Source organism: Brassica oleracea, chromosome C2 (assembly GCF_000695525.1).
Source record: "Brassica oleracea var. oleracea cultivar TO1000 chromosome C2, BOL, whole genome shotgun sequence".
NCBI classification, from domain to species: domain Eukaryota; kingdom Viridiplantae; phylum Streptophyta; class Magnoliopsida; order Brassicales; family Brassicaceae; genus Brassica; species Brassica oleracea.
The window spans coordinates 8,831,852-8,848,836 of record NC_027749.1 but is presented as its reverse complement, the minus strand read 5'-3'; the positions used below and the strand labels follow the sequence as shown (position 1 = coordinate 8,848,836).

Here is a 16,985-nt window from a genome sequence, read left to right as displayed (position 1 = left end):
AATTGATGGTAATAATACGTGATTTGCGAGGACTTGACTTTTGTATATAAGGAACGTAGATTAAGGTTCAAATTATTGTAATCAATTAATAATCGTGAACTTTCTTGAATTTGTTCAATTGCGATTGATAAAAGGAAGTTTGCATTAGCTATTTACAATATTAAAGTAATTCTCGATTAAGATTGGAGCGCAAGTTATGTGTAATATTCGATTTATATATTTGTTTGCATAAAATAAATTATAAATATAAAATAAAACAAAACATAAGCAATAGACAAATAAAATATAAAAGAAACAATGTCTTGAATGGTTTCAAATCGGAAACAGAGTTAAAGCCAGCCATTTGATTGCTTTAACTCTGTTTCCGATTTGAAACCATTCAAGACATTGTTTCTTTTACATTTTATTAGTATATTGCTTATGTTTCGTTTTATTTTATATTTATAATTTATTTTATGCAAACAAATATATAATTTTAAACAAAAATTCTGCAGCTTAATTTAGATTGACATACTAAATTTCGTCTAACCCTTACTTTATAACATTTAGTATTTCTTGCTATGACTTTAACTTTTATTATGTCTACAAATTAAAAGTGATAATATTTTGAAATCTATTTACTAGCGCGGATTATCACCTAGTTATTGTTTATTTTTCAAATCATATAAGTCAGAGATTTACTTTACGTATATATCATTTATGGATTTATGCAAGATTCATTTAAATATTTGTAGACTGGTCCAAAAATCATAATTTAAGGAAACACTTCAATGTCGGTATAGTTGAGTTGCATGAGCTGTATTAACTAAATAAACAACATATCATATAGATCTCCAACTTCCAAATCCAGAAAGTATCATTAACTATCATTTGAGTGTCATCTGTAGCGTTCACATTACGTATCTATTTGTGGACAGAGGATTGACAACGTCATTAGAAAATGTGTAATCCTTCTTTTCCAGGGAATCGGTTACCCTAATTGATCAATAGTAAAAGACTCTGTGGTACAAGTTTATCGTCTACCTAAGACATTATACTAACAAAACGAATGCAATCTTATTAGTATATTGATTTCTTTTATTATACATATGTTGAAGCATATGAGTTGTTAGATGTTAAGTATACTTTTCGGATATAATAAATCAATTTGTCTATGTTTATGTAGAATTATGATGACCACATTTATTTTGGAAACTCGATATATAATAACGTACATTTTGTCACAATTGTCCGACAAATTAAATTGTGTAGACCTGTCATAGGTTTAAAGTATCAAAGTACATTAGAACCTCTATAAATTAATATTCGATAAATAAATAATTTTTATAAATTAATAAATTTTGTCAGTCCCAATTTGGGCAGGTGTAAAATATGACACAAATCGATAAAATAATAAGATAATAATATTTTAAAAACTTTCATGTAAATATATAGTCCCATTAAAATCATAAATTAATAATTTATCTATATATAATTTTATATAAGTACAAAATAAATATTATATTATTTATTTTATATTCACAGTGAAAATATCTTTATTTTTCTTAACATTTTAATATATTTTGATAATAGTTAGTAAAATTATATCAAAAACCATTTAACAATCATATAAAACATAAAAATATACACCAAATAAGATAATAAAACAATATGAAAGTCAAATTTCTAAAATTTGAATAACGTACATACGATAAAATCAAATATTTTCATATTTTATATATAAACATATTAAAAATAGAAAAAAAATTAAATAAGGAAACTTTTGTAAATTAATATCTCTATAAATTAATAAAATTTCAAAGTCTTAATATTATTAATTTATAGAGGTTTTACTGTATTTGGTGTTAAAAAAAAAGTATCAAACTACTTAAAACCTTCAAAGAGAACTAGCCCAATAAAAAAAAACGGTAAACGTGGGAGATTCAAGTGTTACCATTTTTTCACAGTTAGTAAAAAAATCTTTTAATAACTTATTGTACTATAAACATTTGAGATTTGCATTATTTTCACAGTATCAGGATTCAGAAAACCGCCTTACCCGCATATAGAATTAGGAAAATACCTTGGCTCGTGTATAATACGAGAACCCATAATTAATAGTTTAATACGTATGTGTCTAGACAAAATAAAAGTTATATGTCTAGGTTCACTGCAGTCTGCAGATTATAACGGCAAACCTTTTTCTTCTTATATGTGATGTGTGTTCTTTTTTTTTTTTTTGAGCAACCTATATGATGTGTGTTAGTGTTCGAGATAAGTGTGTATTTTCATATATTATATAACGCATGTGCCGCGCTGGGAGCCAGGGATAGGGCTGGACAAATAAACCGAACACGATCAGATAAAAATAAATCCGAACTGATTCGAAGCCGACATAAATATCGAATGAATTTTGTTTTATTGTATTTCTGGTTATGAGTATTATCCGAACCAAACCTGAACTTAAATGAATATACGATAGAGCCCGAAACATTCAAAATCGAAAAAAAAAACTTATACCAAACATGATCTCAATTTCTAATATGTATCCAATATACACTAAGATATTATTAAACATCTAAAATAATTATCTATTACATAAAAGTTGATGGTTGAAAGTGGCAGTTGAGGCTTGAAATTTTTAGATTTTGGTTTTGTTTTCAATGAATTTTTCTTTTCATTTCATGAGAACTTGGTTTTTCATTTTATACTTTCATTTACTTGGTTTTCTTTCTATCAATAAATATGTTTACCTTTCGTTTGATTTTGAATGATCACGTTTGATGTTTTTTCTTATTTTTGAATCGATTTTACTTATGTTTCGGTTACAAACTAGGCACAAATTAAGTACTTCAAAACCGAAGAACTGATTTAACTTATGTTTTGGTTACACAATAGGTATAAATCAAGTACTTTAAAACCGAAAAACTGATTGGGACCCGAATCTGAAAGTACTTCAGGTTGTACTTGTTCTTTGAAGATTTACTAACCCCGATCCGAACCCAATAGAACCTGAACCGATCACAAACCGAATTTTCATATAATCCGAATGGGACTAATTTTGATAAACCCAAAAAACCGAGACCCGATTAGGACTCCAAATGTTCAGGCCTAGCCAGGGATACTAGCAAAAATTCATATATGTATATAAATATTATTCATAAATAAAAATAACGACCGGATAATAATAATAAAATATGTAAAAGTGATTTGATAAAAATAATAATACTAACAGTATGTAATAATGTAATATAATAGGCAATACTTTTAGAGAAATTAAATGGATGAATCAATTGTGTTACATGCCCGGCGGGAATTTCGGGAGGTGTATCTTTGGCTGATGATCGAAGCAAAACTTTTCTTTTTCTTCTTTCTACGGATACATTCAATGTTATTGCATTGCACCAAAGCTGAGCCCACATGTATTGATGACCAAAAGAACATAAAAAAAACAACTCTCTTTTTATTATTTGTGTATTCAACAAGTACAAACAAGTTCATTTGCTTACCGCGTACAACAAGTTCGATTAGATATAAGAATAATCTAGATTGCCATACATGTCCCAACTCGATAGAAAGGGAAATAAGCAAGTGTGCAAGATCCATGATGGGACCAATTATTTCTTAAAGTATTGGATCATTTTTTTTTGGATAAATCTTCGTTTGCTGATGAATTGCTGATATCTTATTCTGTATGACTCGACATTGGTCCATAAATACATACAAAAATGTCTCAAACCGTATAGAAGAATTGTGATAAAGTTAATATTGAACAGTCAAATATAGATTATGCATATAAAAATTATTAACGGAAAACAGTATAAATGTAAGAATTACGTACTTTCAAAGACAATGATCGTATTATATATAGTGAGAGAGAGAGAGAGATCGTATAGATGATTTTATTTTTGCAAGGGTTTTTTATTAACTGAAAAAGAAAAGGACATATTTTTGTGTGGTTGCGATGGTCCCTTGTCACTGAATAAATTATCACCTAAGTTTTTGTTTCATGTAATGAATGTGCCTAAAGATAAACATGAAGGAAGGCCATATGATCCAAACAAATCAAACACAGATTCAGCATTTATTTGTGTATCTGCAATATTATTTATTATTCTTTGACATTAATTCTCTAATCGGATACCCAATCTATCATATTACTGCATGAAAGGCACCACTCATATTAAAATTTATATCAAAAGGTTATACATTAATGCATATGAAAACTATACTTACTTTAAATAAACCATAATGCAGTGGGGAAAAACCTTGCTCATATGGGTATTTCAATTGCATTCCGACGCCATTAATTTTTTTTTTGTATTTTTTTAATAAGTAATTTTTTATTAGCCTTCAATTCTTCATCAATGAAATTAAACATGAGAACTACCAATTAATGGTCTCATTAAAAAACTACATATTAATGGTAATATCCATGCAGATACTAAATAATTAATAAGTTATTCAATTCCATTATTTGACTAAGGGTTCATTAATACTTATATAATATGAAGTTTAGCTTTCGAACACCAGAAAACGCGGAATTATGCGAATTAATGGAGAAAAAAACTTACAAGAGATCTACATCACGGCGCAAGGAGTACCGTCAAACGTGGATCTCATAGGATGATTTGGTGATGTAGTAAAGCGTGAATCCTCATAAGTCATGTAGAATTTTCGGCTATAAAATCGTTTGTAATGTTTCTCATATAATAACATAATTATCCAGTGTTAAAAAAAAACTTCTTAGTCTCATAAATATAAAAGCAAAACAGAATATTATTAATAAAAATAACAATAATAATAATAACATTTTTTGGTGTTAAAAACATATACTAATATTTTTTAAGGTTGGTTCCTCTATTTTTTCTTATTCCGCGTTAGCAATTTCCGGGTGGACTTGTTTTTTTTGGAACAACAATTGACCGCATAAAAGAATCGCCACTGTATAATGTATTTTTAAATTTATAGACATATAAATATAATCTTTTTTTCTAGACATCATTTGAGAATTGATTTGCCACGTGTGTTTTCTACAATCATTGTCACAAAAAAATGTCTTCGCTACTAAAATTGATGACATGACTTATAACTATATTTAAAATAGACAATTGCTTTAATGTTGATTTATATTTTTGATAAAATTTTAGAATATGGTAACAAATCATACATTGCATTTTTAATGTTGATTTATATTTTCGCTAAGCATATTAAAATATGATAATAACTCATATACCATCATTAAAATAAATATATTCAAATATGAAATTACAAATTTTGAAAATTTAGTAATAAAAAATTATAAATTTTAATCGTAAATCATTATTTTCTTTTATATATCTAATTTTTTTTATAAATACTGTTTACTTTAATTTTTGTTAATATCACTTTTTATATCAAATTTTTATTAATTTTAAACAAGTTGATTTAATATATTTAACCAAAAGAAATAGACAGAAAACAAAAAATCTATCTCAGATTATAATTTTAAATATATACATATAAATTCTTAATAATTTAAAGTAAACAAAATATTTTTATCTTAATTTTTGTATAATTAAATCAAATTTATATTAAAATATTTATAAAAGTAATAAAATTTGCAATATTAATAAAATTTATTTTTTAATTATAAATTAATTTTAAAAAAAATATTATTGCACATAGTGCAAGAAAACACTTGGAATACATTATTTCAAAAGTGATTTGTCACATGTCCTCTCTACAATCACTTTCACAAAAAATAATGTATGCTACTAAAATTGATGACATAGCTTATGACTAAATATGACATGAACAATTACGTTAATGTTAATTTATATTTTTTTGTAAAAGTTTTAGAATATGGTACTAACTAATAAATTACATTTAGTGTTGATTTTTAATTTTAGTAAATTTTTCAGAATATGGTAATTATATTTTAGTAAAAGTTTTAGAATATGGTACTAACAAATATGACATTTTAAATTTCAAAATAATATTAATTATATTTTCTATAGTTATAAAAAATTTATTACCAAAATTTTCAATTTTTTTACGATTTGTTTTTAAAAATTATAAAGTGTTAATCATAATATCATTAGCTTCTTTTATATCTCTACAAATTTTATAAAATCACTGTTTAGTTTTAGTTTTTGATAATTATAAAATTTTATATCAATTTTTTTATTAATTTTATACAAGTTGATTTAATATATTCAACCAAAATAAATAGACAATTATAATTCTAAATATATACATATATTTTTTTTGTCAAACATATACATATATATATATATATATTCTTAAATGTAATTTAAAATAAACAAAATTAATTTTTATCTTAATTTTATGTTTCATCAAATCAATTTATTTTAATATATTGGTAAGAAAATACTGAAATCTACAATATTAAAAAATATAATTTAAATTAAAAAAATTGATACTGCACAACAACACCTAGTTCCATTAGAACTAGGGGTGTCAATTGGTTGGGCCACCCATGAGTTCACACATTCAAAACAAACATGGGTTCACCCATTTCACTACTAATTTAGAACAAGTAGTGAAAAGTCAAAAACAAAACCAAATGATACGTACGAGTCGTCTTTCGGTGATATGCACATATATTACATTTCTAAGAGCATCTTTATCCCTAGAACCCATTAGGGTCTCTTAATCAATTGTTTAGTAATAAATTTGTGTTAAAAACTTTAGTTAAGAGACATCTAAATTTGTGTCCTCCATTGCAAGTTTATTAAGTAGGTTCTTAAAAAAAATTGAAAAAACTTGAGAAAGAAGAAAGAACTTGAGAAAGAACATTTGATCTTGTGAATACACTTTCATTATTCATCAACTCAAGGGAATAAATTAACGATAGGAATCTCTCGGTGATTATTATGATAATCATGAATCTGTTAAAACGTAATTAAAACAGTCCAACTTAAACAAAGCATGGTAAAACGAGATACACTAACCTCTGATGGTGCAGGCTCCGATGAAGAGGGAAATGAGATAAACCTGCCAACATCCCGGCCGCACCGTATCTCCGACTCTCCTTCATCGTATCCACAGAAGCTCCTGCGCCTCCGCGGTGGTGATGACGGCCCCGAGAGACATGACGGAGAGGCAGACGATGGGGATGGAGATGGAATTGGGAATTAGAAAGATAAGCAATTGTGCTAAAATGATATTCTCTAGCAGAAAGAAACAGACAATTTCCAGATTATAAATCACCAAACAAGAAGCCCTTGCCTTTCCTGCACTCAATAAAACTATGAACTAACAACAGTTACAGTAATAGTATTCAATAGCACAGACCAAACCAAGAAGAAGAAACATACAACTTATTAAATTATCAAATATCAATCACCAGACAAGAAGCCATTGCTTTTTTTACTCCAAACTCACAACGAATTACAATAATAGTATCAATCATCAGACAAGATGCCATTGCCTTTTTAACACACAAGAAGACTCACAAACTAACAACGAGTTACAGTAATACTACGAAACACACAAACCAACCCCTAGAAGGGGAACTGGGATTAATTTTACTAAATCAAGTCAACTCTTATACTAAAACTTGAATTACTTATCAAAGTCTCAGACTTTAAGAATGGTGAAGGGTATGGTTCCAAGTGAAGATCAAAAGAGATAAGAAAAAAAGGGACTAACTTTGATGAGAAGGATGAGGAGAGTGGTCGATGGCTTGAAGCTCTCTAGCTGGCAAACATGTCCTCAATCTCTAGGTTCTGATTGTTCGATGGCGTCTCCGGTGATGTGATTCCTGGAAAACGATCAGACAGCGACGGGGAAGTCAGAAGACGGTGGCGGTTGCGGTTGATAAACCATCCAGGACTTCGCGTTGAGTCCCACGCCGAGGATGACGATCGTGAGGAAGCTCGTGATGTAGCAAGGAAGCTCCCGAGGAGAAGGAGTCGTCGTCGATGATTTTGTTCTTCGCAAAGTGATTTTGCCTTCCTCGTATTCTCTTCCCAAAACTCTATCAAAGCTACACGTGGCATACAAGAGACGTTGCTTGTGTGGCCTAATTAAGATACGTCTTCAATGATAATTGCCTTTTTTTCATTTTTTTTAATTCCCATTTTTATTAAAAACCCTGATAAGATCTTCCGACAATGATGCTCTAAAGTTTCTAACCCCGTTACTATATAATTTGAAGCGTATGAAATTTAATGTTTAAAAAGATGGTTATTTCAAAAGGTGGTGAGGTCTCTAATAAATCCAAGAATGGTTTACTGGTGAACAAAAGACAAGTAAGACTTCTCCACTACTTCCATGATGCGAACTTGCGAAGAACGTTGCCTCCTTTGATTCTGATTTTCTAACTTCGAGCAATCCATCGACTAAAACAGAAAGACATCAAATTTACCTCTCCATCAAGAACTGCATCTCTGTTCCTACTCTACAATTGTATTTGGCATCAAGAAACCATATTTTCTTCTCCTTTTCCTACTCTACAACTGTCTGGACTCACTTCTCTTCAGGATTTGGCATCAGTCCCCTATCGCCATCATGGGATGATATAGCTCACTCTCTCCTATCTCAATCGGGAAGCAGACATCAAATTTACCTCTCCATCCTGACTTGGCAAGCTACGATCTATGACATTTGATGGGAGCGCAACGATCGGCTACACAAAGGCAATCATCGTCATCCTGATCTGCTCATCAAAAAGATCTCCTCCACCATCAAGAACCGCATCTCTGCTCTCATGCCTGAACACAACTCCCTCGCCAGCGAATTGATCCAACTCTGGTTTGCTTTGTTCCTACGTGATCGCCTTCTATCTCTCCCTGCTCTTTATTCCCGTGATCGCTAACTAGGGTTCTAACTAGTTCTTTGGCTTCGTTACTCTCGTTATGATCAGAAAGGGGGGCGTTCATTAGTTTAATTTGGACTGCTCATTTGGATTTTCTTAAGGCAATTAGGTTCTAATAGGTTTCTACTTAGTTTAATCAATTATGTATTAAAGTGGGCTATTGCCACTTTTGCTACTATACTCTTTTTAATATTAATGAAAGAATTAGTTCAAAAAAAAAACAGAAAGACTAGTACAAATTTCGTAGACGTGTATATAGCTGTCATAGTTTGACACTCCATCTAACCAATCTTTATATAGCGATATATGATTTATAAGCAAACAATGCATGATTTGTTTAATCAGTTAGATGAAAACGCTTCCGATCAATCCAAATTCCAAAAGATGTTAGAGCATCTCCAATGGTGTTACCCCCCATTGGAGTCCTTAGCCATATTTTTATATTTTTTTTTTTTCTGAATAGTTAAGGACTTTGATCCTAATTATATGTCCAATGGTGTTACTACTATGAAGTCCTTATAATTTTTTTTTTTTTTTTATAAGAAATTAAAAATTATGAAAGTTGCAAAACATTAAAATTGAAAATTCATTTATTGAATGATTAAATGCAAACATACAATAATTATTCATCTTCATCATTACCAAACTTGTTCCAAATATTTTCTACCAAATCATTTTTCAATCGTTCATGTAACTGCCTATCACGAAGATGAGTCCGTATAAGAAGCATATTAGCGAGATTTGGAGGCATCTCGGAAGTATTGGGTGCATCCACATTCGAACTTCTGGTCGAGGTTCCTTCTTCAAATTCAGATGTATCATACTGAGTGTATCCATTGCGTTCATTTTCTACTACCATATTGTGAAGTATGATACATGTTCGCATAACCATCCCTATCTGTTTCTTGTCCCACAAAATAGCCGGGTTTTTCACTATTGCAAATCGAGATTGCAATACTCCAAAAGCCCGCTCCACATCTTTTCGGGTTGATTCTTGAACTTTAGCAAATAACTCTGCTTTAGGACCTTGAGGAAGTGAGATAGATTGGATAAATGTTGACCATTTTGGATATATACCGTCAGTGAGGTAGTACGCCATATCATATTGGTGTCCGTTGACCACGTATTGTACCCTTGGAGCTCGACCTTGTAAAATGTCATCAAAAATAGGTGACCGATCGAAGACGTTAATATCGTTTAAGGTACCTGGTGGACCAAAAAAAGCGTGTCATATCCAAAGATCTTGTGAAGCGACAGCCTCCAAGACAATTGTCGGCTTTCCTGATCCACGTGTGTACTGTCCTTTCCAAGCAGTTGGGCAATTTTTCCACTCCCAATGCATACAATCGATGCTTCCAACCATTCCAGGAAAGCCACGTATTTCTCCAATGTCGAGTAGTCGTTGAAGATCTTCTGTAGTGGGTCTTCGTAGATACTCTTCTCCAAATAATTGTATTACGCTTTCTGTAAAATTAGTTAAACACGAAAGTGTTGTGCTTTCACCAAGTCGGAGATATTCATCTGTGGCGTCCGCCGTGCAGCCATAAGCAAGCATACGAATAGCTGCCGTACACTTTTGTAGTGGAGATCTTCATCTCCCATATTTCACTATCCTTTCTTAAATCTACAAAAGAAAGTTTGTTAAAACCAAAACCATAGTTGTGCGTACGAATAGTTGGACCATTATATCAACCTTATATATCAGAATCATCTAATTCTAGGTTGTCAATCAATCATTGTATCAACCTTATACAATATCAAATATTCGATGGTGGATTGAAGCCTACTAAAGATTTGAATTGGTATTTTGAGAAGCAACACAAAACTCTACTATCATACTGGCAACACAAACCAGTGACCATACCTGCCGTGAGCATACAAATATGAAGGGAAGGGTTGATGAAACGCAGATACTCGAAATTAAAATTTCATCATAACAAGTTTTTAGTACAAGAAGAGCAAATGAGATAGCTCTTCGCCGAGTCTACAACCAGACTTATAAATACAAAGCTAATAAACAGACAAAGTACCCGTGACTAGGTTCACATGGAAAAATAAGAGAAAAAAACAAGCATCCCGTGAATACATAAGGAAGAGACAGCAGCTTTTGTCTTCGTCAGGCACATGGTCTTGTACATCACCTGAAATAGAGAAAATGAGATGATTAAACATAGTGAAACGAACAGCAAATGTGTACTAAAGTTAGAGCTAACAATCATCACATCATTTCAGACATAAGTTTCATTTTCAGAGCTAATTCCATGTCATCTAGTGGCTCAGTCTTTGCAAGTAAACTCTCTAGCACATTCTGTCTAGAGATTTGTTTTTTGAGCGCCAACAGTCCTTCTATCTTTTCCAATTCTTCTTCTTTTCCACCTTTCTTCTTCTTGCTACCAGCCTTAGCTGCCTTAACTCCTATGGGTCTTTCTTCTGGCTCCGCGAATGACCCTTGAGCATCAGAAGCAACTGCTTTGCGCTTCTCCCGACCGCTCTCCTTCTCGAGATAGGTGGAACACCATTTCACATCATGTCGAAGCTCCCTCCACGCATGTTCCAAGTTGAACTTACTGCCGTGGTCATTGTAGAAGATATCCAAAGCAGCCTTCATCACATCGTTGTCATTTTGCCCGCTCCTCTGCTCCCTCAATGCCATCTCGTAGCAGCCCGAAAATTTACACACCAAATCATTGATCCTAGCCCATCTTTGCTTGCATTGCCCAAGTTCTCTTGGGATTGTCCCAACCAGCTGAGGACTGCAGTTGTAGTACTGTACAATCCTCTGCCAGAACTTACCAGCTTTTTGTTCATTCCCGACTATAGGGTCTTTGCTGGTGTTGAGCCAAGCACCAATGAGGATTATATCCTCCTTTGGTGTCCATTTCTTCCTCTCTTTGACAGTAGACTCATCGGAACATTGGCTGTTAAAGCAAAGGGGTTCCGATGAGTCAAGCTCAACACACCCTTGGCTAGCTAAAAGGTTTACAAAGCAAGTGGAGTTTTCCATTTTCGGATTTCACTCTGTGTTTCTCTTGTAGAAACGCAGAAGATTAAATGGGGATCTTTAGTTCAACTCTATTTAATCCTAGTAGGAAACTGTCCTATCATAACAGCTAGAGAGTGAGTTAATGAAGTTTTCGTTTGAAAGCGAGATTTAATGAAGCAGTATGGATATTATTTGCAAACTCCTACTAATTTCACACGAGGCAGAGATGAAGGATAATTTAATCCACTAACCTCACAGGGCTCTCTCGAGTTCAGCCACACGCATAAGCAGCATTCTCACCTCGTCCTGCAGCATTCTCACCTCGTCCTGAACATACATCATACAGTTATTACAGAACTATAGTCCTACCCACATATAAGTAAAGTCCTAAAGACATAACAGATCACTCATCACTCACCTTAACTGCCTGGCACTCTCTCAGAAGCTTCGCCTGCTCGTGATACCGTTCTTTGAGCCTCTCAACTTCTTCATGAATAGCCGTAACCCATGGTTGCCTGAAATGCAGCCCATCATTCTGCAAAAAAAGATAAACATTTGTCAGAATATGAACCATAAAAATAACCAGATTAATTACAGTACATACCTCAAAGTCTTTGCAGATAAAGTATCTTTTTCCCGGGAGGTAGTCGTACGTATCATCTTCATCAACGGTTTCTTTCGTGATTGATCCACAGGGGCAAATTTTGGGAATCCCCTGTTGCGCATTTGCAACAAAATCGATCATGTTGTAGTACTCTTTTTGTGCTTTCTTATCGCGAAGTTCTTCCTCCATTTCAAAACCTGCAAGGAAAATCATGTTATCAGATTCATAATTAGCTATAAGGATAGCTTAACACAAATGGTTTCGACTATCCTGAACCCGTAATCGATTTACAAATCAATCTCGAACCGTAAAATTATTTATAACTCTTCACGGAACGTAAATCAATCCAGAAGTCAATCCCAACTCAATTTCAAACCCTATATCTATTAAAACCATACGATAGAACTCTCAAACAACAAAGAACCGATTCGAGATGCAGAAAATAACAAACCTAGACGAAAACCGTAAATCGAAAAAAATCCCCAATTCGATTTGAAACCTAAAATCGATTTTTACCACACGATAGAACCCTAGAACTGACTAATCAACATGCATCAACACCTAATCCAAAAATATTGAGTTAAGAGCACGCGATTTACCTTCACCGTTTCACGATCTCTGAATCGCCTTTCGCCTTCGGGAGAGTTTTTTTTTCGAGACGGAGAAAGAGAATGAATGTTTTTTCCACATACGAAACACAACCCCTACCACGACCACTCCCGCCTTGCCACGTGATTAAGGATTTGATCCTTAAACCCCTTAGTTTAGGATCAATCCTTCGGTTACGACATTTTAAAATTATTTTTTTAATTGCTTTTACCTAAGTTATCGCGCTTAGGATTCATCACGAACCCGCGTTGCGGGTGCTCTTAGGAATGGGCACTATTTTATGATTGAGCATTTTTTTGTTTCTATTGTAAACATATATACAGATTTAAAAAATTAGATATAGTGTTAGAATCCCTGTTCCGGAACGCGCTAGGCGCTAGTCAGGCGGTTGGGTTTGGACCTAGCGCCTAAAGAAAAAATAGGGGATTAATCGGAAATTATGCGGGGTGAAATTTTTATATTGTTTCCTATGTTATAAAATATGTTAATCTTTAATTGTATATAACATTAATATATTTTCATGTTTAAGATTGTATAAAACACACAAATAGAATATATAAACTTAATATAGTGTAATTTTCATCAAAATTATGAATATCATGACCTATATATTTCAGTTGATTTTCTCGAGTTAGGTCACTTGAAAAATTGTTTGGCGTAAAGAACCTTTTACATATATGACTGTATTTTTTTTTCTTATTCTTTTATTATACGCTATAGAGTATTGTTTATAATCATTTACGGTTCACACAACTGTGTATTTTCAAAAAACATGCATATGGATCAAGCAGAGAAGTACGTAAATTAAAGTCTACCAAATAAAAAGTAGTGAATTTGAGCGTACTGAACATGACAATATATATATTGGTCGCACGAGAGAATGGACATGAATTGGTTAAAATCTTTATTATTATTGTAGACTCGAACTATAAGATGGCGAAGGATAAATAAGAAATCTTGAGAAAAGAAGAATCGTTTAAACTCTTATAGCCTTTTTATTATTTTCAAAATCCGATGTAATACCGATTCAAAATTGTTTATTTATCTTAATCATTGTGAACAATGTTTTGAATTTATAACGTCCGGATATTGACTTGCTTGATAAACTAGAATAATTAGTGAGAGGAAGAAATGAAATGGTGGATGTGAGAAATGAAAAGAACACTTTTGTTTTGAGTGATTTGGTTGCTGTTGGGTAAAAGCTTGACCTAAAAGAGATTGACACGATGGTGCTCAAAATGTTCAAACACATTACACAAGTGCATGTGTAAGTTAAGACCTTCATCTTCTCCGCCTGGTTCCTGCGTTCACCAGCGGTGGCGCGCCCTCGGCGTCACCGTCGGAATAATCTTTTGGTTTCCATTTTTGTTTTACGTTTCTGGCGACTGTTTTTTTATCATACTTCGGGGCTTCCTTTCCGGCATCGGTGGCAACCTCAGCATCGTATGGCTGGCTCTGACTCCGGCGTCATTACCTTCATCTACGGTGAAGACGGCCGGTTTATGTTTTTCGATTTCGAACGTTTCTCTTCACGTTGTAGTTGGGTTCCCCGGATTTCTAGATCTGTGGGACGTTCTTTTCTTTGTGGTTAGTAAATTGGTGTTGTGGATGAGCTCTCGACGGTGGTCGATTGAGGCTCTCCGAAGGATGGAGCTTCCGTTGTGTGTGACGTTTCGGTCTCTTTGTGATGGGAGGTTTGGTGTTATAGAGGAGATCTCGACGTTGAGTCGATGTTCAGGCGATGAAGACTTTATGCCTGGAAGATGATGGGTTCTTTGATGCGATCTTGTCTCATGCAGAGTCCGTTGGAGCGCTGGGTAGTTTCCGGCGAAGCTGCTCCAGTCGGTGCAGACGGTGGAGTACTTTCTACATGTGTCTTTCTTTCTTCGTTAGGTTAACACGTGGATGAGGCTTCCTTTGTTGGACCTTCGCTACAAGAAAACAGCGGCATACTGAGAGAAAAAATCGTCGGTATGTCGTCGGAATAACGCTATTCCGACGACATACCGACGAAAAAAGTCCTCGGAAATAAAAAAAATGTTTTATAAATACAAAGTTAGTTTTATAAATATAAATATTTTTATAGATATGAAATCATCTTTTTATAAATACAAAATAGTACTTATAAATACAAAAGATAATAAAATAGTGTTTATAAATCAAAAAATGTTTTATAAATACAAAATTAGTTTTAATAAATATAAATATTTTTATAGATATGAAATCATCTTTTTATAAATACAAAATAGTACTTATAAATACAAAAGATAATAAAATAGTGTTTATAAATCAAAAAATGTTTTATAAATACAAAATTAGTTTTAATAAATATAAATATTTTTATAGATATGAAATCATCTTTTTATAAATACAAAATAGTACTTATAAATACAAAAGATAATAAAATAGTGTTTATAAATCAAAAAATGTTTTATAAATACAAAATTAGTTTTAATAAATATAAATATTTTTATAAATATGAAATCATCTTTTTATAAATACAAAATAGTACTTATAAATACAAAAGATAATAAAATAGTGTTTATAAATCAAAAAATGTTTTATAAATACAAAATTAGTTTTAATAAATATAAATATTTTTATAGATATGAAATCATCTTTTTATAAATACAAAATAGTACTTATAAATACAAAAGATAATAAAATAGTGTTTATAAATCAAAAAATGTTTTATAAATACAAAATTAGTTTTAATAAATATAAATATTTTTATAAATATGAAATCATCTTTTATAAATCCAAAAATCGAATTTATATACAAAAACGTTTTGTAAAATCGAATTTATATAGAAAAAACGTTTTGTAAAATCGAATTGATATAGAAAAAACGTTTTGTAAATACAAAAATAATAAACAATTTATAAAAAAAGTTCTAAATCAATTCAACACAACCAAATCACAATTCTAAACCTATTACACAACAAATCACAATCCTACCCAATCACCCTAACAAAAATCTATCAAAAAACTTCTAAAATCATCAAATCTACTTAAAAACCTAACAAATAGGACCTAAGAGAGTGAGATAGGGACCTTACATGATTTGTAAGGGAATGGAAAGGATTCGCCGGAGAGATCGTCGCGAGAGAAGGTGGAGAACGCCGGAAGGAGAGAGAGATCGCCGGAGAGGAAGAAGAGAGAAATGAGGAAGAAAATGCGTTGAGTTTATAAAACCTTGGGTCTGATGGATATTTTCAGTCAGAATTCCCTCAGTATTTTCAATTTCAATTTTCGCGAAATATTTGGCGGCTTGTTTGCCCGGTTAAATGAAAATATTCCGAGGAAATTCCGACGGCCACTTAAATATCCGTCGGAATTTCCTCGGAATATTTTCATTAATTCGAGGAAAAAGAATATCCTGTGCATGTATTTCTATTAATTTATATTGTTCCTCGGAATATTCCGAGGAAATACCGAGGAACTAGTGTTTGGGGTTTTAAAACATCAAATTTTTTTGATGTATTTCATTTCTTATACAATTGTAATGCATACCATTGAGGATTCTTTGTATAGATGAGCATAAACCATGAAATAACAAATTTCAAAACGAATTGAAAGTATTCTTTTTACCGTTCATTAAAGTGTATAAGTGTTTCTCTTATGTTGTGGGGATTTCGTTCATACAATCGGAAAAGTGTTTATTATAGGGTAAGGAACAAATTTTTGACTTCATAATCAGTCTAAGACACTTAATAAGGGTTATATAATATTCATACCGCAAAACGTTGTTTTCGGTTTAAAAACCCTATTTCCTCGGAATATTCCGAGAGAATTCCGAGGAAACCCTTATCTTCCTCGGAATATTCCGATGAAATTCTAAGGAACACTTGATAAACTCGAACGTTTTTTTATAAACGCATCGATCGATCTGTTGATGTTCAAAAACACATCGATCGATCGAGCATATCAAGTGTTCCTCGGAATTTCCTCTGAATATTCTGAGGCTCTTCCGAGGAACACATGTT

General features: G+C 32.1%; 1 protein-coding gene across 6 annotated transcripts; it reads right to left on the bottom strand.

Annotated features, from left to right (window-relative positions):
* Window positions 1-10,832: 10,832 nt before the first annotated feature.
* On the bottom strand, window positions 10,833-13,074 carry LOC106324608 (glutathione S-transferase T3-like). Of its 6 annotated transcripts, none has more exons than XM_013762544.1 (4): window positions 12,391-13,067; window positions 12,205-12,321; window positions 12,038-12,113; window positions 10,833-10,944 (listed from the first exon to the last, which is right to left on the bottom strand). In XM_013762544.1, exons 1-3 carry the CDS (start codon window positions 12,601-12,603, stop codon window positions 12,039-12,041), a joined length of 405 nt encoding a protein of 134 aa, XP_013617998.1. In that variant the 5' UTR covers window positions 12,604-13,067; the 3' UTR covers window positions 10,833-10,944; window position 12,038. The 6 variants fall into 5 exon arrangements, with proteins under 6 accessions (XP_013617998.1, XP_013617999.1, XP_013617996.1 ...); XM_013762545.1 differs by having other exon boundaries at window positions 10,842-12,113; window positions 12,391-12,587; window positions 12,990-13,074; XM_013762541.1 differs by having other exon boundaries at window positions 10,842-12,113.
* Window positions 13,075-16,985: the final 3,911 nt, after the last annotated feature.

Bases quoted from the DNA above. Each gene is read 5' to 3' on its own strand.
- LOC106324608 (XM_013762542.1), bottom strand. From the start codon at position 11,807: ATGGAAAACTCCACTTGCTTTGTAAACCTTTTAGCTAGCCAAGGGTGT.